Raw genomic sequence first — 25,887 nt, forward strand, 5'->3', positions numbered from 1 at the left:
GTAATACATTAACCATCAGAATTGTTTTATCTTCAATCTATATATTATGTATCTAAAATGCAAGACCTTCTTAGATCAATATTTGAGCAGATAACATCACTATGATATTGGTGGAATATTTAGATATGGCATATCGATCATTAATCAATTTACTGTTATATTATCATAATACAATCCACTTTCTGTTTACAATTTCTACCATTTCTTAACAAGTTAACCAATCAATATTAGGAATAATATCAAATTTTAAGGAAATGTACCCGTAATGACATCAGGAACAACAACCTCTCCATGAACTCAAAATAGCATAAGCCTTGATAGTAGCTTGAGCTTCAGATCTGATAGCCGTATATTTAATCTCCACTTTACTATCCCTCACGCTAACATTATATTCTCGATCGTCTACTTTTCTGAGGAGTGGTCACAGATTTCATACTCTGTCTCTCGTATTGATTTGTTCAGTTCAGGCAATCTTATTTCCAATGTTCTTAAGAACCAAATAAATATAAGCCTTTATATTTAGTCAACACTCACTTCAATAAGTTTTCCACTATGAATACAAACCAATCTATCTATTCTACGAACACTGCCAGCACTGGCTGCTGATGTAGTCGAGGCTCTCAAGTTACTCGAGTTCGACTTATCTTTTCCGAAAATCTTGATGAAGAAGTGAAACGACTATAAACATCTTTTAATTTCTTTAATGGAAGAGTAAAAAATGATCTAATTGTACTCTGTTTATCGGAATCTTAGAGTCTCAACTTAGTATTTTCCCTTTTATTGCATACGTCTTCCATTTTCTGTAATCGCTTAGATAAAATTACAAACTCTTTCAATTTTAGAGCTCTCACTAACATTTATATGTATTCGTTTAAACCCCATTCAAAACGAGTATACATTTCGGCTTTTGTCTGAAAAATATCTTTGGTATATTTACGGAGTCCGATAAACTCTCATTCATTCTCTGCTATAGACATAATTCTCTATTTCAACTCTAGAAATTCTCTGTACTTCTTATCTAGATACTATCTGCTAGTGTATTTCTTTTTGAACTTTGATTAGAGGAAATTACAATTTACTCGATCTTTAAGAACAACTACCATCAAAATTATTCATCTCCAATAAACTTCATCTTTCAAAATGACATAGCGTTTCAAACTGTCTTCAGAAGAACATACTATTTCATAAAAAATTCACTGATTATTTTCCAACAATATTTGATTCTGACTGAATCATCATTAGTTTTATCCCTGAATTATTCAATTCCACATTTTCAAATATTGTCAATTAGAATTATGTGAACATTTACCAGATTTTGAGGACAAGAGACTACCGTGGAGGGCACAATTGGGGGTGGAGGTTGTGTAGTTGCAAGATTAGCTCGGGTATCTTTAAGAATCATTAGTTCATTTTTTAAAAGAAAACACCTTTTATTTCATTATTTGGTCTTTGCAAAATGGCACACTAAGACTAGATCCTTGATTGGAAACATTACCATTTACCTGATCTGATAGTTCACGATTAAACTTAGCCTACATAGTAAACCTATAAGAAAACAGAGTCAAATTGGATCAAAAACATCACACTATCATAGATTATTGTGGCATGTATTTCTAGACTCAACACATGCTACGTTTAGTCCTAGAATCGACTAAACTGTAGTTCTAGTACTACTAAATGTAATTACCCTCACCCGGTCCGACCGTCGAACCCGAGCTATAGGATGTTACAATAATTAACAGAGCAATCACATATAATACCAACTTTAAATATTCAATTAAACAATAAAAACAATGGTTAAATATAAAATTGGTACTTGAACTTGTCCACTTCTCCCATATTGGTACTTATGGTTTTTTTTTTGTCTTAGGTTGCTACCCGAACTTTTTTCCGTCAACTAGTTCAGTACTTTTTTAAACATCGTTAAGCTTGGGACAGGTGGAAGTATCAAACAACGACATATGTCATTAGTGACATCATGATGATGCCATTATTTTTTATTTTAATTTTTCTATTTTTTACCTTTATATTTTTTCTTTCACGTTCCTCCTAGTCCCTCATTTTTCTCTCCTTATTCTCTTTCCCCCTTTTCCTCTTCTTCTTGCCTCATTGCCACCGTCGTTGTCGCTGTTAATATGAACCACCACTCTCCAATATGAGCACCTGCTCTCAAACTTTCATCTATGTTAGGAGGATAAGATCATATAAGGAGATTTTCTGGCATTATTTTGGGGAGCTTTTCCCTTCTTCATTTTTTTGGACTATTGATGGAGGAACTCATGGGGCTGAGCATCAGTTGGAACGGATAGGTTTTGAACAAAGATATTTTTTATTTTACAGATTTGGGTTAGTTCCTAAAAAAGGAAAATTTTGAACTAAAGCTCTAAATTTCATTGATTTGACTAAGTGTTTTACAAAGAATTTTTTTCCTTTTGTTGCAAATTTGCTTCAATATGTAATAAAGAAAATTTCAAATTTTGGGATTGGGTCCAACACATGCATTCCATAGCTGTGGATTTAAGCTCTTCTCTAATTCCTTCATCGATTTTTTGATTCAGCCTTTGAAAAAAACAGAAGAAAAAAATCGAAAAATTAGCTATGAATTTAAGCTTGAAAAGAATTGAATCCAGTTCATTACTTTATCCATGTCAGGAGGATAAGATCGTACAAGGAGACTTCTTGGCATTATTTTGGGGAGCTTTTCCCTTCCTTTTTTGAACTATTGATGGAGGAACTCATGTGGCTGAGCATTAATTGGAATGGATGGGTTTTTAACAAAGATATTTTTTATTTTACAGATTTGGGTTAGTTTCTAACAAAGGAAATTTTTGAACTAAAACTCTAAATTTTGTCGATTGGACTAAGTGTTTTACAAAGAAAACTTTTTTCTTTTGTTGCAAATTTACTTCAGTCTGTAATAAAGAAAATTTCAAATTTTGGGGTTGGGTCCAGCACATGCATGCCATAATTGGAGATCTAAACTCTTTTCTGATTCCTTCATCGATTTTTTGATTTAACCTTTGGAAACAAATAAGAAAAATGAAAACCTAAAAATTATCTATGAATTTAAGCTTGAAAAAAAATTAAAATCAGTTCATTAAAATTTTCTCACCTTTTTCTCAAATGTATATTTATTTTCTTTCACTTTATCGTGCGAGGATTAAACAAATTGAAGAAACAGACTAAAAAAAGAACACAAAAAATAAATGATGATGGATTTTCAAGGGAGGCAAAAAATGATGGTGTTGTTGGTCAGAGAGCTCACCGGAGGAGGTTGGATGGTGGCCTAGCAGTGGTGTAGATGCAAGGTGACTAAGGTAGAAAAAAGAAAAAAGGGAAAATGAAAAAGAAAAGGATCTAGAAAAGCAGTCCACGTGGCGCCACGTGAATGGCCAACATTACCACATTAGCAAAATCTTAACACTGTTGGGCTTAGGTACTTGTAATGCCCCAAAAATATAAGTTTTTAATTTCTGCATGTTATGACACAAATTGCTTGTTTGCTTTAGTGGCTAAGTGATATGGGTGTGTATGAGAGTATTTGAGAAGCCTAGGTTCAAGCCTTGGCTTTTGCAAAATTTTTAATTTTTCTCTTAAATGAACCTAGATGCTAGTATATAAGCTTTAAAAATAATAGTGTTTGTTTTATGAAACAAAAGAGCTTGTGATCTAGTGGTAATGTGGCATGTGGTGTAATTGTGAGGTCTAAGGTTCAAGTCTTAGGTTACGCATTGGAGTATTTATTTTGCTGCTTGAGCTGGGTAGGTGGTGGAGTTGGATTAGAATACTGGTTAAGGGAGTTTGAGAGGATTTGATGGAGGAAATTAAAGAGGGATATGGGGAGAGATTTTAGGAGAAAATCAAGGAGTTTGAGTTTGAGAGTGAGGGGGGAAGTGTGCCGCTTGGGGGTAATTCAACTTGGAAAAATCGACTGGGGGACGAGTTTTGTGCCGAATTTACTCATTGGTCAGTAAGGTAATCAGTTTGGGGGTCTTTCTTTACTCTGTTTGCTTTGGTTTTGTTTAGCTTTCCCTTCTCCCTTTTTGTTTTCTTTGTGCCGATTTTCGCAGAGGACCTTGGAATCTCTCGGGTTTGTTCATCTACCTTTCCTACTTTTCCTTTATTTCTTTTTGATTGGGGTGGTCGAATAGTTTTTGCATCCTCTCTACAAAATCCTTTTTCCTCTTTCTTCTTCTTTTTATGCCGAATCTTCTCTTCTCATCTCTTCTTGTCCTCTCCATTTTTGTGTTACAAGTATTATCGACTACCGGTAAGTGTTATGCTCTTCATTCTGTTATCTTCTTTTTCTCTTCCTAAAACTGAATAGCCTCCTCCGTAATACTTTGATTTCTAATTACTGATGTTTTTCTCTCGATATGCTGCTTGTTGCGGTGTTAAGGTTTTCCTCGAGGCGTGGTGCAGTGTAAGCATTGTAAAGTCGTCGAAATCTTTCTCTCATTCCTTGATCAAGGTAGGTAGGCTAATTTTATGTGAATGCCGAATGTTCTATGGTTCTGCATATGATCATGTGTGGATTTCAACCACATGATTAATCAATATTCCTTAATGAGATTGTTGTGTTGCAGATATCTGAGAACAAGTTTGAAGTTAATCCTCATCGGTTGTAAAAGTGGGCTAAGCCATTCTTGTTAGTGGAGGCAAGTATTAGTTTAGATTTGATCTTGGATATAAAGAAGGAGATCAGTCCTACTGTTAGCGATTAATAGAAAACGTGTTTGAATACAGATTTTGGGTGTTTGTGGATTTAGGTGCGCCTTCGCAAACAGGTGTGTAATCACTCTACTACAACCGTAGATCGACGAAAAGTTGAAACACGACAATCGAGGCCACATGAGCGTGCGATCGCTCGTTCGAAAAATTAAGCCCACAAAACTGGGCATTGGACTATAGAGGCCTCCATGGGCATTTCTCTGGGCTTGGGCCAAAAATTTACTGAAATACCCTCGAGGAATAAAATTACTGAAATACCCTTGAAGGGTAAAATTACCACAATACCCTCGAAGGGTAAAATTACTAAAATAACTTCGAATGGTGAAATTATCGAAATACCCTCGAAGGGTGTTATCAAAATACCCCCGAAGGGTAATATTACCGAAATACCCTTGAAGGGTAAAATTACCAAAATAACCTCGAAGGGTAAAATTACCAAAATACCCCTGAAAGGTAAAATTATTGAAATACCCTCGAGGGGTAAAATGACTGTTATATCCCAAGGGGTGAAATGAGTGTATGACCAAATTGCTATACGATATATATATATACATGACTGTTACTGAATATGACATACTGCATACACGAATGATTTATAACATGACATACTGTATGGGGTTGGGATTTTGATATAGGGGAAGTGTGCTGTATTGGTGGCCTTACCACAAATACTATTACTGGTAGCTTTCTGCATTACTAAAATTGGCAGCTCTACTGCGTTACTATTACTGGCAGCTTTACTGCGATATTGGTGTATTGGCTGGGTGGGTCGATTTTATCCCCACATGGTGTGTTGGTGGTACGGAGTGGTGTGTTGGCTGGATTGGGATGGGTTACATTATTGCATTTGTACTGATTACTGTTTTGGGCTAAGGCTCCACTGTTACTGTATTGGCCTAAGGCCCATACTCTGTTACTGTAATGGGCTATGGCCAACACACTGCTACTGTATAAGGCTCAGGCCGAGATTGATTCTGCGTGTTGTATGCTCATTTTTTGGTAGAAGATTACACACTAAGTTCTCGTAAACTCACCCTCTCTTCTAATTGTGCAGGTAATCCTCAGCCATAGGCGGTTGGTGCTGTAGAGGGTTCGGAGGTGGCCACACAATCACTACTGTTCACTTTAGCTTTTGTTTTTATTTTAATTAATAAGTTGGGTTTTGTTTTTGTAATAAGGTATTTTATTTGGTTTTAAATCTTATTTGGGTTTTTACTTTCATATTTTATACTGCTAGTTATTTGAAAATGGATTTTCAAAATGATTATTATTTTCAAAGACACGAGCTTTAGACGTTAGAGTTTTCAAAATGCTTCCGCGTTTTAAATCAACTTAATATAACAAAAAGCAGTTAACAAGACAAGCATATGAATAAGTGCTCCGTTAGATATTAATAAGAGGTTTCCAAAATAAGAAACAAGTTTGTCAACAAGCTAAATTTTTGAGAGACACTTCAATGTGACACACCAGATACAGCTATAACGTCTAGCTCGGGTTTAGGGTGTTACATTTAGTGGTATCAGAACTTGATTGCAAAACTTGGCTGTGGAATGGGTTTGAAAAAAAATCTAAAATTTTTGGAAAACTGTTTTGAATTATTTTTGAAGGTTATAAGTGTGGCACACTGAGTCTTCAAAGCCGAATCTGTAAGTTTTTATATACTATAGACTACATAAACTGAAAAATATTGAGGGATTACTATAGATAGTAGGACAGTACTAAAACTCTTAAGTTAGAGTGAAACTGAGACCGTAGGAATTGAAAACTATAAGGAAACCAGGTGTCACGAAAACAAAACTCTGATTACAGCTCTACATAAGACATTTCTTAACAATTACTAGAACTTCAAACTGATGCATAAAATTTCTTAAAACAGATAACACGTTAGCTGATATGAGCACTAGAGGAACTCGTGAAAGGGGTACACGTGGCCGCGGTAGAGGCCGAGGAGGTGCTAGGGCTGGGTCTTCGGCATCATGCCATAGGCCTAATGTTGGGGCCAGGGAGGTACCAGCTTCACCGGTGACTGAAACAGGATCATTTGATCGAGCAGCTGGGGATGATGCACTATCCCAAGCTATGCTTCGTATTTTGGAAAGTGTCGCAGGTACTAGTACAGGTACTGTGAGCCGTGGGTCAATTTCAGAACTACTTCGTTCGAATGGAGCGGAAATTTTTTGTGGTGTTTCTGGAGTAGCCCCTAATGTGGAAGAATACTGGTTGGAAGCCCCGGAAAGAATAATGGATTACCTTGATTGCACTTCGGAGTAGAAGCTAAAAGGTACAGTGTCTTTATTACGAAATGAAGCTTATCAGTGGTGGCTTACTGTGAGAGAAGGTACTCAGGTTGATCGATTAACGTGAGTTATGTGAACACCCGAAGAAAGGAATTTTTGAGTTTGGTTTAGGGGATTAAGACTGTGGCAGAATTGAGGCAGAGTTTCTGCGACTGAGTCATTATGCACGGGGGACAGTGGCAACTGAGTATGAATGTTGTGTACGATTTAAGGACAGCCTCCGGGATGAGTTGCGAGTCCTGATAGCTCCGTAGAGGGAGCGAGATTTTGCTGCCCTTATTAAAAAGGCAAAAATTACCGAGGATGTGAAGCGCTCTAAGCGCCAGAACCGTGAGAAAGATAGGGGCCGGTTTAGGAGGGATTCGGAGCCCTCAAGTTCTTCTAGTAGGCCTAAAAAGAAGGCCAAGTTTGATGGGCCAGTTCGAGCTGGGGTTACTGTTGCTAGACTACAACCTTGTGCTAATTGTGGGAGACATCATCTGGGTGAGTGTTGGAAGAAGATTGGGGCATGTTTCAGATGTAGGTCTAAGGAGCATCAAGTTAAAGATTATCTTCAGAGGCCTACTCAGATGCAAGCTGTAGGTTAGGGTTTTGCTCAGCTAGTGAGAGGTGGTCAGTAGCCACCGAGAGGTCGTGGGTAGGTTAGAGGTGGTAAGGGTGTAGGATGAGGTCGTGGAACGTATGGTAGAGGGGTTGATCACATTGAGGTGAGGCAGCCAGCACTGGTTTATACTGGTTGTCACTGAGAGGATGGTGATGCTCTAAATGTGATAACCGATATGTTCTTAATTCAAAATGTACCTTATACTGCTTTGATTGATATAGGGTCTACGCATTCATACATTGTATGCACCGTGTCTGGCACATTGGGTATCAAGTGTGAGAGTACTGTTAATGAGATGACTGTGTTAAGTCCACTGAGACAATCGGTTAAGGTAGACAAATTTTTCAGAGATGTGCCCCTAGAGGTTCAAGGAGTTATATTTCTAGCGGATTTGATGGAGCTACCATTTGATGAATTTGATTTAATTTTGGGGATGGATTGGTTGGTGAAACACCGTAGAAATTTGGATTGTTCTGCTAAACATATGGTATAAAAATTATTGAGGATGAGGAGGTGACTGTGATTGAGTAGCGAAGGGATTTTCTGTCTAATGTGATTTCTACATTAAGGGCCGAAAAATTGGTTCGCAAGGGTTGTGAGGCGTTTCAAGCCTATATTGATGTATTTGACTCTGAGGGTCCTTCTATTGAAGATGTTAGAACGATTAAGGATTTTTCTGATGTGTTTCCTGATGAGCTCCCTGGGTTGCCTCCGAATCGTGAAGTTGAATTTTTAATTGAGCTTCTGCCAGGAACGGCTCTAGTGTCTATCGCCCCTTATAGGATGGCACTGAAGCCATTGGTGGAGTTAAAAGCTCAAATCAAAGAACTGTTGGATCGAGGATTCATTCGACCTAGTGTGTCTCCATAGGGAGCACCGGTATTGTTCGTAAAGAAAAAGGATGGGACCATGCGCATGTGTATCGACTATCGACAATTGAATAAACTGACTATTAAGAATAAGTATCCTTTGCCGAGGATAGATGATTTATTTAATCAGTTGCAAGGAGTTTCAGTTTTCTCCAAGATAGATCTTTGTTCTGGGTACCATTAGTTAAGAGTTAATGAGGATGATATGTATAAGACTGCGTTTAGGACTCGTTATGGTCATTACGAGTTCCTAGTGATGCTGTTTGGGCTGACAAATGCACCAGCTACCTTCATAGGCCTAATGAATTGTGTATTCTAACCCTACTTGGATCGGTTCATGGTGGTATTCATAAATGATATCTTAGTGTATTCGAGAATCGAGGATGAGCATGATGCACATCTCTGAATTGTTCTGCAGATTCTAAGGGAGAAACAACTGTATGCTAAGTTCAGCAAGTATGAGTTCAGTTGTGAGAAGTGAGATTTCTGGGTCACGTGGTGTCTGCCGAGGGGATTAGGGTTGATCCTCAAAAAATTGAAACTATACTGTATTGGAAACCACCTAAGACCATATTTGAGATTCGAAGTTTTTTGGGTCTGGTAGGTTATTACAGACGTTTTGTTGAGGGGTTTTCCTTAATTGCTGAACCTCTGACTAAGTTGTTGCGTAAAAGGGTACCGTTTAACTGGACTGATAAGCAACAATGAAGTTTTGAGAAATTGAAGAAAGTTATGACCGAGGCCTCTGTCTTAATACAGCCAGAGTTTGGAAAGGAATTCAATGTATACAGTGATGCATCACACGTTGGCTTGGGTTGTGTGCTAATGTAGGAGGGTAAGGTGGTTGCTTATGCGTCTCAGTAGCTTAAGCCTCATGAGACGAATTACCTTACTCATGACTTAGAGTTAGCTGCGGTGGTTTTCGCTTTAAAAATTTGGAGGCACTATCTCTACGGTGAGAAGTGTACTATCTACACAGATCATAAGAGTCTTAAGTACCTCCTCAGTCATAAGGAGTTGAATCTTAGGTAGCGAAGATGGATAGAGCTGCTTAAAGACTATGATTGCTCGATTGAATACCATCCTGATAAGCCTAACGTGGTAGCTGATGCACTGAGCCGTAGGGCTGTATTTGAATTGAGAGCGATGTTTACTTGTCTCAACTTGTTTGATGATGGGAGTTTGTTGGCTGAGTTGCAAGTTAGACCGACATGGACAGAACAGATTAAGGGTAAACAGTTGTTGGATGAGTCACTAGTTCTTCGTTTCCGACAAGTTGAGAATGGGGAAACTTCAAATTTTAGGTTAAATTGTGAAGGGGCACTGTTTTTCTGTGGGATAGTTTGTGTACCGAGGGATAATGATTTAAGACAGTCTATTCTGCGAGAGGAGCATAGTAGTCCTTATGCTATGCATCCAGCAGAGAATAAAATGTATCGAGATCTTCATGAGTTGTACTGGTGGCCTGGATTGAAACGTGAAGTAACTAATTTTGTAGGTAAGTGTTTAACTTGTCATCAAGTGAAGGCTGAACATCAGTTACCTTCAGGGTTACTCTAGCCAGTTAAGATTCCACTTTGGAAGTGGGAGAGAGTAACCATGGATTTTGTAAGTGGGCTGCCCTTAACGACTACCAAGAAGGATTCGGTATGGGTCATCGTTGATCGATTGACTAAATCTTCCCATTTCATACCAGTTTGTACTGATTACTTTTTACAGAAGTTGGCTAAACTGTATGTGGCTTAGATTGTAAAACTGCAAGGGGTACTAGTTTCTATTATATCAGATAGAGATCCTCGTTTTACGTCTTCATTTTGGAAGAAGTTACACGAGGCTTTGGTTACAAGACTGGACTTTAGTATTGCATTTCATCCCCACACAGATGGTCAATCAGAGAGGGTGATTCAAATTTTGGAGGACATGTTGAGATTTTGTCTAATGAATTTTCGAGGCAGTTGGGAAGATTATTTGCCATTAGCGGAGTTTGCGTATAATAATAGCTACCAGTCCAGTATTCAAATGGCACCGTACGAGGTGTTATATGGTTGTAGGTGTCGTACTCTCACCTGTTGGAGCGAACGGCGAGTTCTGGGGCCAGAGTTAGTATTTGATATCGAAGAGAAGGTGAAATTGATTCGAGACCGGTTGAAGGAAGCATATGATATGCAGAAGTCCTACGCGGATTTTAAACGTCGAAAGATTGAGTATTCTGTGGGGGACTATGTATTTCTCAAGGTTTCCCTATGGAAAAAGATACTGAGGTTTGGACGGAAGGGTAAGCTTAGCCCTAGGTTCATTGGGCCTTACCGTATACTAAAGTGTGTGAGACCGGTTGCATATTAGCTTGAGTCGCCTCCAGAGTTGGATTAGATTCACAATGTGTTCCATGTCTTTATGCTAAGACGTTATCGCTCTGATCCTACACACATTGTTCTAGTTGAGGAATTCAAGGTTAGGCCAGATCTGACCTTCGAGGAGGAACCAGTGCAGATTTTGGATCGTGAGGTTGAAGTACTAAGGAATAAATCTATTCCTCTAGTCAAGGTGCTTTGGCGTAATCACAGTTCAGAAGAAACCATGTGGGAACCCGAAGAGGCGATGTGACAACAATATCCTCACCTTTTTTACCAGGTAAATTTTGAGGCCGAAATTTTGTTAAGGGGTAGAGTTGTAATGCCCTAAAAATATAAGTTTTTAATTTCTGCATTTTATGACACAAATTGCTTGTTTACTTTAGTGGCTAAGTGATTTGGGTGTGTATGGGAGTGTTTGGGGAGCCTGGGTTCAAGCCTTGGCTTTTGCAGAATTTTTAATTTTTCTCTTAAATAAACCTGGACGCTAGTATATAAGCTTTAAAAATAATATTTTTTGTTTTATGACACAAAAGAGCTTGTGGTCTAGTGGCAAGGTGGCATGTGGTGTAACTGTGAGGTCTGAGGTTCAAGTCTTGGTTACACATTGGAGTATTTATTTTGCTGCTTGAGCTAGGTGTAGGTGGAGGAGTTGGATTAGAATACTGCTTAAGGGAGTTTGAACTGGTCATAGAGGGAGTTGGAGAGGATTTGATGGAGGAAATTAATGAGGGATAAGGGGAGAGATTTTAGGAGAAAACCAAGGAGTTTGAGAGTGAGGAGGGAAGTTTGTCGTTTGGGGGTAATTCAACTTGGAAAAATTGACTGGGGGAGGGGTTTTGTGCAGAATTTCCTCATTAGTCAGTAAGATAATCAGTTTGGGGGTCTTTCTTTACTCTGTTTGCTTCGGTTTTGTTTAGCTTTTCCTTCTTCCTTTTTGTTTTTTTTGTGTCGATTTTCGCAAAGGACCTTGGGAATCTCTCGGGTTTGTTCATCTACCTTTTCCTACTTTTCCTTTATTTCTTTTTGATTGGGGTGGTCGAATAGTTTTTGCATCCTCTCTACCAAATTCTTTTTCCTCTTTCTTCTTCTTTTTGTGTCGAATCTTCTCTTCTCATCTCTTCTTGTCCTCTCCATTTTTGTGTTACAAGTATTGTCGACTACCGGTAAGTGTTATGCTCTTCATTCTGTTCTCTTGTATTTCTCTTCCTAAAACTGAATAGGCTCCTCTGTAATACTTTGATTTTTGACTGCTGATGTTTTCCTCTCGATATGCTGCTTGTTGCGGTGTTAAGGTTTTCCTCGATGTGTGGTGCAGTGTAAGCGTTGTAAAGTCGTCGAAATCTCTCTCTCATTTCTCGATCAAGGTAGGTAGGTTAATTTTATGTGAATGCCGAATGTTCTATGGTTTTGCATATGATCATGTGTGGATTTCAACCACATAATTAATCAATACTGTTTAATGAGATTGTTGTGTTGCAGATATCTGACAACTAGTTTGAAGTTAATCCTCATCAGTTGTAAAAGTGGGCTAAGCCATTCTTGTTAGTGGAGGCAAGTATTAGTTTAGTTTTGATCTTGGATATAAATAAAGAGATTAGTCCTATTGTTAGCGATTAATAGAAAATGTGTTTGAATGTAGATTTTGGGTGTTCGTGGATTTAGGTGCGCCTTCGCAAACATGTGTGTAATCATTCTACTATAATCGTAGATCGGTGAAAAGCTGAAACACGACAATCAAGGCCACATGAGTGTACGATCGCTGGTGAAGAAAATTGAGCCCACAAAACTGGACGCTGGACTGTAGAGGCCTCCATGGGCGTTTCCATGGGCTTGGGTAGAAAATTACCGAAATACCCTCGAGGGGTAAAATTACTAAAATACCCTCGAAGGGTAAAATTACCGATATACCCTCGAAGGGTAAAATTATCGAAATATCCTCGAATGGTGAAATTATTGAAATACCCTTAAAGGGTGAAATTACTGAAATACCCTCGAAGGGTGAAATAACCGAAATACCCCCGAAGGGTAAAATTACCGAAATACCCCTGAAGGGTAAAATTACCAAAATACCACCAAAAGGTAAAAGTACCGAAATGCCCTTGAAGGGTAAAATAACTGTTATACCCTAAAAAGTTGAAATGAGTGTATGACTGAATTGCTCTATGATATATATATACATGATTGTTACTAAATATGAAATACTGCATACACGTATGATTTATGACATGACATACTACATGGGGTGGGGATTTTGATATAGGGAAGTGTATCAGATCGGTGGCCTTGCCACAAATCACATTCTTGGCGCTTTCTTTGCGTTAGTGAAACTAGCACTCTCTCATGCGTTCTTTCACTTCGATGACTTTGTTGCATTACTATTACTAGCAGCTTTGCTACGATATTGGTGTGTTGGCTGGGTGGGTCGATTTTATCCCCACATGGTGTGTTGGTGGTACGGAGTGGTGTGTTGGCTGGATTGGGGTGGGTTGCATTACTACATTTGTACTAACTACTGTTTTGGGTTAAGGCCCCACTGTTACTGTATTGGGCTAAGTCCACACTTTGTTACTGTAATGGGCTATGGCCCACACACTGCTACTGTATAGGGCTCAGGCCCAGACTGATTCTGCATGTTGTATGTTGATTGTTTAGTAGAGGATTACACACTGAGTTTTCGTAAACTCACCCTCTCTTCTAACTGTGCAGGTAATCCTCAGCCATAGGCGGTTCGGTGCTGCGAGGGATTCGGAGGTGGCCATACAATCACTACTGTTCACTTTAGCTTTTGTTTTTATTTTAATTAATAAGTTGGGTTTTGTCTTTGTAATAAGGCCTTTTATTTGGTTTTAAATTTTAATTGGGTTTTTACTTTCATATTTTATACTGCTAATTATTTGAAAACGGATTTTCAAAATGATTTCTGTTTTCAAAGACACGAGCTTTAGACATTAGAGTTTTTAAAATGCTTTCACATTTTAAATCAACTTAATATAACAAAAAGCAGTTAACAAGACAAGCATATGAATAAGTGATCCGTTAGATATTAATAAGAGGTTTCCAAAAATAAGAAACAAGTTTGTCAACAAGCCAAATTTTTGAGAGACAGTTCAATGTGACACACCAGATACGGCTATAACGTCTAGGAGTTTAGGTACCAAACTAGTGGACGAAAAAAAAGTTTGGGTACCAATCTGGGAGAAAAGAACCATAGGTACCAATCTAGCAGAAGTGAACAAGTTTAGGTACTAATTTTATATTTAACCCTAAAAACAATTCATAATCCTTATTTCAATTAAAACATGAAATTATTTCATAAATACACAATTAACATTCAAATAAAACATGAGTCACACAATGATAGTTAATTCAAGTCATAATCATCAAATATAAATTTTCTCGGGCCTTATACAAGCTTATGTATGCCCTAATATCAACCTAGAATTTAACTAGGACTAATTTGCAACGTTTCCACAGTTATAGATCAATTAAAGCATAAATAAATTCTTCATATAATCTATCATGTCATAAACATTCAAATATTATGGTATACATTTAAATTTAAGTCTTATTCGAGCTTATGAAAGCTCTTAAGTTGACCTGAGTACAAATAATGACTAAATTAAAAACTTTTCAACAATTGAGGAAAATTTTCAAAACAGGGCCACACAGCTGTGTGCCTAGGCCATGTTACAATTAGAGACCGTGTGAAACTGGAGTCACACGGTTATGTACCCATGCCGTAAAACTCACTCAAGCTATGTGGACGTAAATTCAAAAATCCAACAAAAGTCACACGGCCGTGTGGTTGGGCCGTGTAACTAACTCAGATCATGTGTCATAAATGCAACTTATTTTCCAATGGCACACGGTTGTGTCACAAGCCCGTGTGTGACAAATGATCATGTGACACCAAAATATGTCATTTAAGTGCTTGTATCGAAACCAACCATTAAGGTAACTTCAAAAATACATTTTGACAACTTTAAGCTTGTTCAAAACATATCAAGGCCAAACCAAAATATGTCATATAACATCCTACTAATGTCTAACCAATATTCCACAATGACACCATCACAAAGCAAAAGTTACAAAACATTTGAAATCATTCAACTAGTTTAGTACCATTCATGCCATAAGCCAATATTACCATTTCACATTCTAAGGTCAAACCATTTTACATCCCAACCTTAGTAACATTCCAAAAGATTATCATTCATCTATCACAAACATTAGTTATCTCAATACCAATATTTCCACATTGATTAGCATTCACTATGACTATTATACTTAAACATTCTATCATCATCATGAACTTTTCACATATTCATTTAAAAGCTTATATACATATTATATAAGCCCTCAAGATCAAGCATGATATATGAACCTTAATTTTCATAACTCAAACAAACACTTATACAATTCAAAGCCTATATACATAACATATACATATCCCCAAACAAGCTTTATAGCCAAGAATAATTTCCTCAACATCCAAAATAAACATTTAATCACATTTAAACCTAGACACATGCCACATAACTAGGTCTAGAATGATTGAAACCATCGAATAGAAGGCTTGATAGTGTGAGCTCTAGTATGATTCGATCACCACGTTTCGCAAAATAAGCTATACAGAGATAGAAAAGCAAACAAGATAAGCATTATGAATGCTTAGTAAACTCGTATGAAATTTACGCAACATACCATGACCTAAAACTAAATTAAACTATTAAACCAGTTTGGTAATTAATATGACATCCTTATCTTCCTTGTACTTCCGTATAAATTCCAACAAAAGCAACCAATAGGTTAGTTTATTTATACATTAAGAACTCGCAAATGCAAATCACATATACTTATATAATGATTTAATATAGCAAATCATATGATATCCAATTCATGCTCAATTTATAAACACATATAATTAAATTCTTTTCATATCACATTCAATCATACTCGTTTTGCAACATTACAATTTAATACATTTAATCTTTTATTTACATTCCATTCATACGTATAACAACTGATTTTCACATTTAATCTTTCTATTAATTTCGAATCCATTTACTTACTGTTTTCGCCTAGAGAACTATAGTAAATATAATTCAGACACACAGGACAAGATTGCTCACACAAGATGTACAAATAAATTCTCACACGAGTTGTGAAAATGGGCGTACTTACATGAGCTATGGGCTAGGATGGTAACTTTACGCAAAGTTGCTAACATGAGTTGTAAAGAATCTACACCAAATGTAGGACCTTAGTCATCAATAAAACAACAAGACTAACACCTGGAACTGTATAAACCCTAATGACATATAATTTGTATCCTAGGTATTCACTAAGTTCACACAGGCCTAATTCCTCGTATTCAATCCATTTTCAATCTTAGTAGCCATATACTCGCTTTTCATTTTTTTTTATAACAATTCACATGCATTTACAGTGAGTTATCATCATATACACATCATTCCATCATTTTACAACTTCAATCAATAATAATACTCATCTATTCACTATTAACATTTAAACTTCTTATTTTACAATTTAGTCGATAGATGTCGATATTAATAAAAATTACACTTGTATATATATAAAATTAATAGGCATAAACATACAATTCAAACTTAATAATAGAATATAGTAAGTTCCATATGAACTTACCGGAAGATGACAACCACAAAGTTGTAATTATCAAAATTCCATGTTAATTTTGAAATATTTACATTTTAGTCCTTAAACTCAAAATTAACAAAATTCACATTACAAATTAGTCCTATTTCAAATTTAAGCTTACAACTAAGCTATTTAACATAAAAAAAAACATCAAAATCCACCAATGAAAACATTTTAAAACTTTGATAGTTTTACGATTTAATACCCGGGTTAGATAAATTAAGCTACAACAATATCAAAAACCTAAAATTTACGAAAAACGGACCTCAATTAAACCTCCATGCAAGAAAGACAATCTTGCTGAACCTTGAAGCTTCTTCCACGGTGTTTTGGTGTTTTATTTTCGGTGGAGAACTAATTGAACATGAATTCATTTTGTTTTACTATTTTAACATATAATATTATTAATTAAATAAATTTTTAACATATAAAATCTTTATAAAAATCATTAACTGTCTAGTTATGTTAATTAGGGACTAATTATCTCTTAGATCCTCAAATAATAATTAATCATGCATTTTAGCTAATAAAAATAAATAGTAACTAACTTTTATAGTTTTATGATTTAGTCCTTATACCTTAATTAACCATTCAAGCATTAAAATTTATGGACCAAAATTCAATTCACCTATATAACAGCTCTGTAAAAATTTAATATTTAATAAAAAATTTATGAGCTCGATTAACAGAAACGAGGTCTTGATATCTCAATTTCTAAAACCACTAACTTTTGAATCGATACACCTGTACCTTGACTAACTTTCGTCATAACTAAAATTATTAGACCAAAATTTAGTATAATATTGTAATAACCTCGTAAATATTGATAAATAATATTTATTGACTCGATCATCGAAATTTTTTTTCCCAAACTACTATTTTCGGTACCGCTAAAAATTGGGTTATTATAGATAGTATCAAAATTTAGGAGCTAATGTGGAAAAATAATCAAACTAGAAAAATTATCTATACAATCACATTAACATGTTTTTATATTATAATAAAATTTATCTTTTTCAATTGAGTTAATTTCATTTTATTCATAACATTAACTCAATTAGAAATTTTATTAACAATATGAATTCAAGTAGTATTGTGAATTGGGTGAGATCATTTGATTTTGGATTAGGTAATTTTGTGATTTCAAAATTTTAAATCATTTTCCAATTTGAATTTTGAGCCACTTGACTTCGAAGGTGTTTAGCCAAGAACATCTTACACAATTTTACCCGATAAGTCTATGTACCGTGCTTCAGAAGTTGGTGACTAAAACAATTATGAACATATTACGGCTTATCATGCCAAAGTTGATTAGACATTGCAGGCTAGTTTCATTGTTGGTCGAAACATAAACAATATTTTTATTTTTATCTATGAGGTCATCCACACTACGCTTACATGTTCTAGGAAGAAATCTTAGATGGCTATCAAAGTTGATTTGGAAAAAAACATATGACGAAATTCATTAAGATTTTTTTACAAAACACTTTGGTTGAAGCTGGTTTTCGTAACTACTTGATTCAATTAATTGACTGTATTTCTTCCTCCACAATGTAGTTACTATTGAACGGAGAACTCACTGAGTAGTTTATACCAAAAAGGGGTGTGTTTCAAGGCAATCCACTTTCCTCGTATTTATTTGTGATCGGAATGAAAGGATTGGCACATCTTATTGAGGATACAATGATAAAGAAGGAGTGGGTTCCGTTTCAATTGTCCAAAAGGGGCCTAGCTCTCTCACACTTATTATTTACGGATGACCTTATTCTTTTCTCTAAAGCAAACTTGGCGCAAGCTAAGGTGGTGAAACGAGTATTTGATACCTTTTGTTCAACTTTGGGTCATAAAGTGAGTGCAAGTAAGACAAATTTTTTTTTCCAAGAATGCCAAGGATATTGTGGCTTCATTTATCAATTTCTTGGTGGGATTTGACAAGTTGGCAATTTAGGGAAATATTTGGGTATGGCATTGCTTCACTCTAGAGCCTCGATTAACACCTTTAAAATTATTGTGGATAAGTTAGAAGGAAATTATTTGGGTGGAATGCTAGCTTACTTTCCTTGGCTGGTTGAGTGGCTCTGGTTGAGTCGGTTCTTCTTGCAATTCCAACTTCCTTTATGCAAGCAATAAGTTTGCCCATTTTTTTGTATGGATATTAAGAATTTTGTTAGAGGGTTTATCTGGGGCTCATCTGGCTCGTGCAAGCCAGCTTTGGTGAATTGGGAACATTGTTCCACTCTTTTGAATAATATTGGGCTTGGGTTAAGAATGGTGGTTGAATGCAATAAAGCTTAGCTTAAGCTTGGGTTTTAATATCTTATATAATAACTACTCGATCTGGGTTCAAACTTTCTGCAATAAATATAGGATTACAGGAAGATAGCCTTGATCTATTAATCGAACAAGATCTGATCTTTGGAAGTCACTCTCGAGAGTATGGACAGAAGTTCTAAATAATACAATATGATCTTTTGGATATGGAAAAATTGTGATTTTTTTATGATTCATGAATCTCGGATATAGGCACGTTATGAGATCATATCATGAATCTGAACTTCAAAGTTGCGGATATGATGGTAAGTAAATTTGTTAATGATAATGGCTCTTGGATTTGGGATTAATTTGCTCTCTTATTTTCTCCTCTTACATTAGCAAAGATTTTGGCAATTAGGCCTCTTTTAGAAGAGGATGGTCATGATCGATTGGTTTGGCATTACCTTAATAATGAGTGTTTCTTAATAGTTAAGATATGTGAGAAATTTACAAAGTATAGATGAGGGCCAAATGATTGCAAGTAGGATTATATTTGGAAAAGGAAGTTACCTTACAAAACTAAACATTTCTTGTATCTACTTGCTAATGATCGCTTATTAATGAATGACATAATGTGTCAGTGAGGAATGACGATAAATAATCACTGTTTGATTTGTGGCTAAGGGAGGGAGACGAGGGATCATGCTATTCAAGATTGTAGGCTGGAGGTAATTATTTTGAGGAATCCAGTTCCAACGCATTTTCATAGTAATTTCTTTTCTTCCAAATATAATTCTTGGTTGTTTGAGTATCTTTAGAATATTGGTGGAATTGTTGTTAATGATATTGAGTGGGAGGTATTATTTGGCATGTTGTGTTGGGGGATATAAAAGAATAGGAAAGCTTATGTGCTTGGGGTTGAAAGTAGGGGTTTGAAAGATATATTGACAGATTGTTTGGCATGGACTAAACATATTATGAAGGCTAATAGTGGTGATGTTGATAAGGAGAATGTCATTATCATGTAGTCGATCTGGGAGAGGCAACCAGAGGGTTGGGTTAAAATTAATGCAGACTTGGTGCTCATGGAGGCGAATGGTAGATTAGCTACTGATGGGTGTAACGCGTAGGTTTGTGCAAGTGTACACAGTCGTTATCAAGTAATAAGTAAGTATCGAGTTATCGTCTCCACAGGGATTGTATTTGTGCTAAGTCACTTAATTTGTAAAATTATACTAACAATTTGGTAAATAAAAACACAATATAGTTGAGAAGTAGTGATTAAAATATATTAAACTAAATGCAATGATCCCTAATGCAAATTATCCTAAGTATGCAAACTACATGAATGAAATAGATTTTAGTAAAATTAAACACAATTTGCAACAATTATAACATAAATAAACTAGGACAATTCCTTTAATTAAACTCAATTTATTATCAACATGCTTAATAACATTCGGAAGAACATTCCATGGCAACTCGATCTTTCATGAGTTTGGAAACTACATTAGGTCCTTTCGAAATCCTTTACTTAGTAAATACACATTTTACTGATCCTTATTTACTAAGGGTTTCTTAGCATTCATGTGAAGTAATAGGGACGTGTCAGGTTTGAAACAATTTAATCACACAAATCTAAAAACTATGCAGATAACAGAGCTTGGTCAGAATTGTTATGCAACCTCCAATTTAATCGAGTCAGGATCTAAATTGAGCATGCATATTTCAATTATGTGTCCATTTGCAATCATCTGGTTAGGATCGCTCAGCTAATTCAGGTGTATTTCAATCATGTATCAATGAAATACATACTTGATTTTAATTGAAAACATGATTGATTGAGGCACAAATATTATAAGCATGAATCAAATAAATATTATTTAATCAAAGCAATCATTGTAGCTTAAATAAAATTAAGCTAACATTGTTGTAAACAAGAACAAAGAACACGTAGCAAACATCTTTATATTAAATTAAAGAAAAGAAAGATTAAACCCAATTCAGAGTGGCTATCACCCAAGACTTTGACTAACGAGGCTCCTTCGTTCCTTTGCTTTTCTCCTTTGCTAATGGCTCTCCAAGGTGGCCGACCAAGGTTTCTTTAAGAGGCTTAATTGCTAAAATCTCTATGAAGAGATGATGCTAGGTGTGAGAATGGAAAAGGCTAAGAGAATTTAGAGAAAAGAGAGAATGATGAATGATGAGAATGAATGAGGAATGCTTGAGGGAAGCTTGAGGGATGCTTGAGGGTTGATTAATGAAGGAATGAGAGAGTCTTATTTATAGGTGAGTAGAGGGGGATAGTTTGCTAAAAATAGTGGATGTTAACCTCTTCAAATCTCCTCACATTGTGGTTGGCCATGCTTAGTGTCTTTTGACTTGAATTTTAAGCAATTTTGGATGCCACACAACTTAGGACTAAGACTCGGTCAATCGTAAATCTTCGGGCAAATCTCTAATTTCTTCAACACTGCAAGAACCTTGTGTAATTAAACCAAAGAATGGTTTAAATGGACATCCATGTGTAGCCGAATATTGGGTTGACTTGGTCTACAATTTGGACAGTTTTGTAATCTAGCAAAGCTATCAGACCTATCCAGAATAAATCAACAAGTTAGAGGACCAAAGAATAAAATTTATCCAATTTAATTAATTAATTAAAACCCAAATTATTAATGAAATATTTTAAAATGAATTATTAAATATAATTTTATATTTTATTATTTAATTTAATCATGCATGACCCACTTTATGTCTTAAAAATTATAATATATTCAAATTAATATAAAATAAGTCATTTAATGCATGAAAACTATATAATAAAGCATAAAATCACATTTAAATAATTTCTACGTCCTAATTTCATATTTTCATATATTTCATTAATTTATTAAATAATTACTTAGTTTTAACAGTGTATTTAAATAAAAAAGTGATAAATTACATAGGAAAAATCCTATATATTTTTCTATTTACACACCCCCAAACTTAAATCATTGCTCATCCCGAGTAATGTTTATGCACAGCAAAAGGTCCTGCTAAGGCAAAATTGCTAATTGTGTAAGCAGCATCAATCTTTGTCCCATAATCATGTATTAATAACTTCATGCTTATCGAGCTTCTTTATTAACAAGTAATTCATATGCAAACATTCCTTAAGATTATACTAAGCTTCAAAATATGACAACATGAATCATAGTTTGCATGTATGTCACAGCCATAGATAACATTCTTCAGTCAACATAATTTCCTATCAATCAAGCAAACAATCACAAGGCTTATTTATGATCTTCATATGTTGAACTTAGAGCTTCCTCTCCACTAATGTAGGTGACATAATCATCAAATCAATAGGTCTTTTATAAGGTTGTAATGGGGCTCAGTTAAAGGTAGGGATTTTAAAAGATGAGAAATTTTGGTTTTAAAAATCTTAACCTTTAACTTTGTCTTGGTTTTCTCGTAGTACAACCTTTTTCTTTAAGTGAACCTTTGGAGCACCCCCAAACTTATTTTGAACTCAAGCATATACATTTTTCCTTTTTGAAGATTGAACGAAATTTTCTTCGCTCTTTTTTTTTAACGAACATCTTTATGAAAATTTTCTCAAATGTTGATTCCCAAGACAACTTTAGTTAAGATAAGTCCACAAAATTAGTATAATTTTAAAAATATGGTAACTGGCTTATAATGTAGGTTTATTTTAAGCTCAAAATTACAATTTCAAGGGTCTAATATCATAGGGTTGGCTTGAAAAGGCTCAAACAGTCCAAAGAAATAGTGCCTATATCATTTTAGATTTTTATATCCCCTAGGATTTAGTGTCAAGAAAGTTACTAAGTCAATTCTAAAGATATAAACCTTCATGCATGCTTAATCTCAGAAGGAACTAAGTTTTCATAGCAAACATTACTAAAGCTAAGATCATACAAGCATTCCATTCTTCATAATAACATACTTTCACTTAGATAAAATCATCATTCATACTTGCATACAAACTATCTCAGTAAAAAAAATATCTCTAAACATTCATTTATTAAAACATACTTATGAAAGAAATAATTGAAGCATACTTGAAAAAATTTAAAAGTTTGAGCAATTTATTTGCCTTACCCCCTTTAAAAAGAAGCAATGAACAAAGTAATGAATGAAAATTGAACACTAGGTAGGGTTGTAAAGAAAGAGAGGTGAGTAATTAAGACTGCTTAAATACCAAGTCTTCCCTAATAACCCAATTCTAGACATGTTCATTCCCATTACCACATCACTTAGTCTTATTCTTTCTAAAGAAGTGTTAAGTTTGTTCATGCTTGCTATGTTTTATTCTGCAGAAATTAAATCCTAATTACGAAAAAAAATTCCTAAAAACCTAAAAATAATTAAATAAATATCAGGATAAGATCCCCCCTTTTATTTTTCTAACTTATTCCCCTTGTCTTTTTTAGCTCCATCTCCGCTTGCATCGTCAGTATCTTCCGTCCATGTCTCAAAGATAGCATTTGGGAACTCAGGAACAAAAGTATTAGAGATATTTTTAAAATTATTTCAAATTGCGTCATCTCTAATTTTTGCATATTTCCAGTAAGTTTGTTGTTGATTATGCATGAACTTGCACATATCCATCAAAATTGACAACTTCGATTTCCTTGAAGTACTTGCAGAAGTCGGCATAGGAGTTGTATATTCAGGTTCAACACTTAGCTTGACTGGTTCTTCTTCTAGCTCAACCCTTGGTTTAGGAATGTTCGATTCCTTACTAGATTCTTCCTCTTCAGTGTCTGTGACTGAATTAGCTTCAATTTTAGTTCCATCTGTTGACTCCTCTGTATCTGGCTCAATTGGCTCTTCTTGCTTGCCTTGATTCAGTTCATGCACCCTCTCTACTAATCTTTCAAGATCATAATTTGTAATGCATCCTTGAACTTATCGCCCCTTCAGATTTGCTTGTGTTTTAACATTGGCCTTTAAGTAAAGTGAAGTGATTAATGATGGGAAATAAGTAGTTCCTGCCTTCTTTTTAGCACAATCGTAAATCTCCTTGAGGATAATTTTCCCAACATGAATGGACTTTTCTGTCAAAATTGCATATAACAAAAGCATCCGTTCCATCGAGATGGTGGAACTATGTGAGATAGGCATAAAACTGTAGCGAACGAAATAAAACCATACCTTTGCTACTCGTTTTAAGTATTCTCTTCGACGAGAATGGCTCCTATACTTTCTTATAATCCATTGGGATCCCGGATTTGTCACAACATCAAGCACTTGTTGAAGAAAATCCCAATTGATATTATTCATCATAGGGTAGTACTCGTCTTCTTCAACATCAGTAGCATCTTGCATAGTCAAACTAGCATAGAATTCTTGAACTAGTTCACCATCGGGAAGTGAACGAACATCACAAAATTGTTCCCACTTGAGAGTATTGATTTTCTTTCTAATCGGTATAGGGACAACCATCAAATTATTACTCTTATAGTTAAAACCTTTTTCCGGCATCATAGGTTGATGCTTGAAGATTGAATCAAATCTCTCTTTCACTTCTTCATTATCAAAATTGGGTTTTTAGGAGTAGTCTTTGAAGATCTGGTTCTTTTGTGAGACATGGTATCTTTTCCAGAAAATTCGGCAAAGTTTCTGCACAAAAGAGAAACAAGAAATTGGGAAAGTGGGTAGAACTTTCTACGGCAAAAATCTTGTGACGGTAAAAGGGAATTTAGGCAAAAAAGGAAGAGAACTAAGGTTTCTTTCGAGATTTGAGGTTGACAGCACAAAAGGGAGATTTAGGGATTTTTAGGGTGTAAGAAAATTATTTTGAGGGATATGAAGATTAGTAGAATGGAAATGGGTTTATATAGGAAAAATTAGGGCAACATGTAGCAAAAAATTAGCTACATTAGGGTTACTTGGGCGGCAAGCAATTGGTGTGACGGCAAGGCATGAATTTTTCCCTCCTTTTTGCTGTCTTGGGCCTCAAACTCAGACTGTATCTTACTAAAAAAACTGATTAGTACTTGGGCCAAATTTGACCCACTTTATTAACATAAAAATTTAAAATTTAAACAGAACAAATGAAATTTTTTTAAAAAAATTTAAGTCTTAATTAGAAAATTTTTTCTTAACAAATTACATTAAATTAATTCCAAGAAAAGGTTGGAGGGGTCACAGCAGTCCCACTTAAGTTCCAATCTCCTTAGCCAAAATTAATTAAATGTAATAAGTTAAGAAAATAAGTTCTAATTAATTATTTATTTACAAAATGAGTTTATGAAAAATTAAGGGTCTGTTAATTTGAGCGAGGATTCAACTCGCTCAACTTCACCATCCCAGTAGTGTTTGAGATGTTGACCATTAACTTTAAATGTACCTCCATAATTGTTGTATAATTCAATAGCTCCATAAGGATAAACTCGGTAGTTGGTATAAGGTCCTTTCTATCAGGATTTAAGCTTCCCAGGAAATAAATTCAACCTTGAATTAAACGACAAAACCTTCTGACCCTCTTTAAACTTGCAAGGTTGTATATGACTATCATGCCATCTCTTTGATCTTTCTTTACACATTTTGGCATTCTCATAGAAAAACAACCTCAGCTCTTCCAACTCATCAAGTTGTAACATCTTTCTCTCACCGGCTTGCTTAAGATCAAAGTTCAATTGCTTCAAAGCCCAGTGAGCTTTATTCTCCAACTTTAATGGCTAATGACATGCCTTTCCAAAGACTAACCGATACGGAGTCATTCCTAATGGAGTCTTAAATGTTGTTCGATAGGCCCATAATGCATCATCGAGCCTTCGAGACCAATCTTTTCTGCTAGGGTGTACTACATTTTCAAGGATACCTTTGATTTTGCGATTCACTCTTTCAACTTGCCCATTAGACTGAGGGTGATAGGCAGTAGCAATCTTGTACTTCACACCATATTTGTCAAGCAACCACTTAAGCTATTTGTTCACAAAGTGAGAACCTTCATCACTAATAATAGCTCTTGGTGTCCCAAACTGTGTAAACACATGCTTATGTAGGAATCGCATGACTACCTTAGCATCATTTGTAGGGTATGCTTCAACTTCAACCCACTTGGATACATAGTCCACATC

The 25,887-nt window shown here is 35.4% G+C and overlaps 2 protein-coding genes across 2 annotated transcripts; both read left to right on the top strand.

The window, feature by feature from the left end:
• Positions 1 to 7,033: 7,033 nt before the first annotated feature.
• LOC105767051 (uncharacterized) lies at positions 7,034 to 8,502 on the top strand. Its single transcript, XM_012586581.1, has 5 exons — positions 7,034 to 7,059; positions 7,159 to 7,228; positions 7,316 to 7,610; positions 7,854 to 8,073; positions 8,202 to 8,502. Exons 1-5 carry the CDS (start codon positions 7,034 to 7,036, stop codon positions 8,500 to 8,502), a joined length of 912 nt encoding a protein of 303 aa, XP_012442035.1.
• A 1,145-nt stretch (positions 8,503 to 9,647) lies between these two features.
• Positions 9,648 to 11,105, top strand: LOC105767052 (uncharacterized). Its single transcript, XM_012586582.1, has 4 exons — positions 9,648 to 9,983; positions 10,086 to 10,234; positions 10,553 to 10,776; positions 10,939 to 11,105. Exons 1-4 carry the CDS (start codon positions 9,648 to 9,650, stop codon positions 11,103 to 11,105), a joined length of 876 nt encoding a protein of 291 aa, XP_012442036.1.
• Positions 11,106 to 25,887: the final 14,782 nt, after the last annotated feature.

The sequence above is a fragment of the Gossypium raimondii genome, chromosome 5 (assembly GCF_025698545.1).
Source record: "Gossypium raimondii isolate GPD5lz chromosome 5, ASM2569854v1, whole genome shotgun sequence".
Taxonomy (NCBI): Eukaryota; Viridiplantae; Streptophyta; class Magnoliopsida; order Malvales; family Malvaceae; genus Gossypium; species Gossypium raimondii.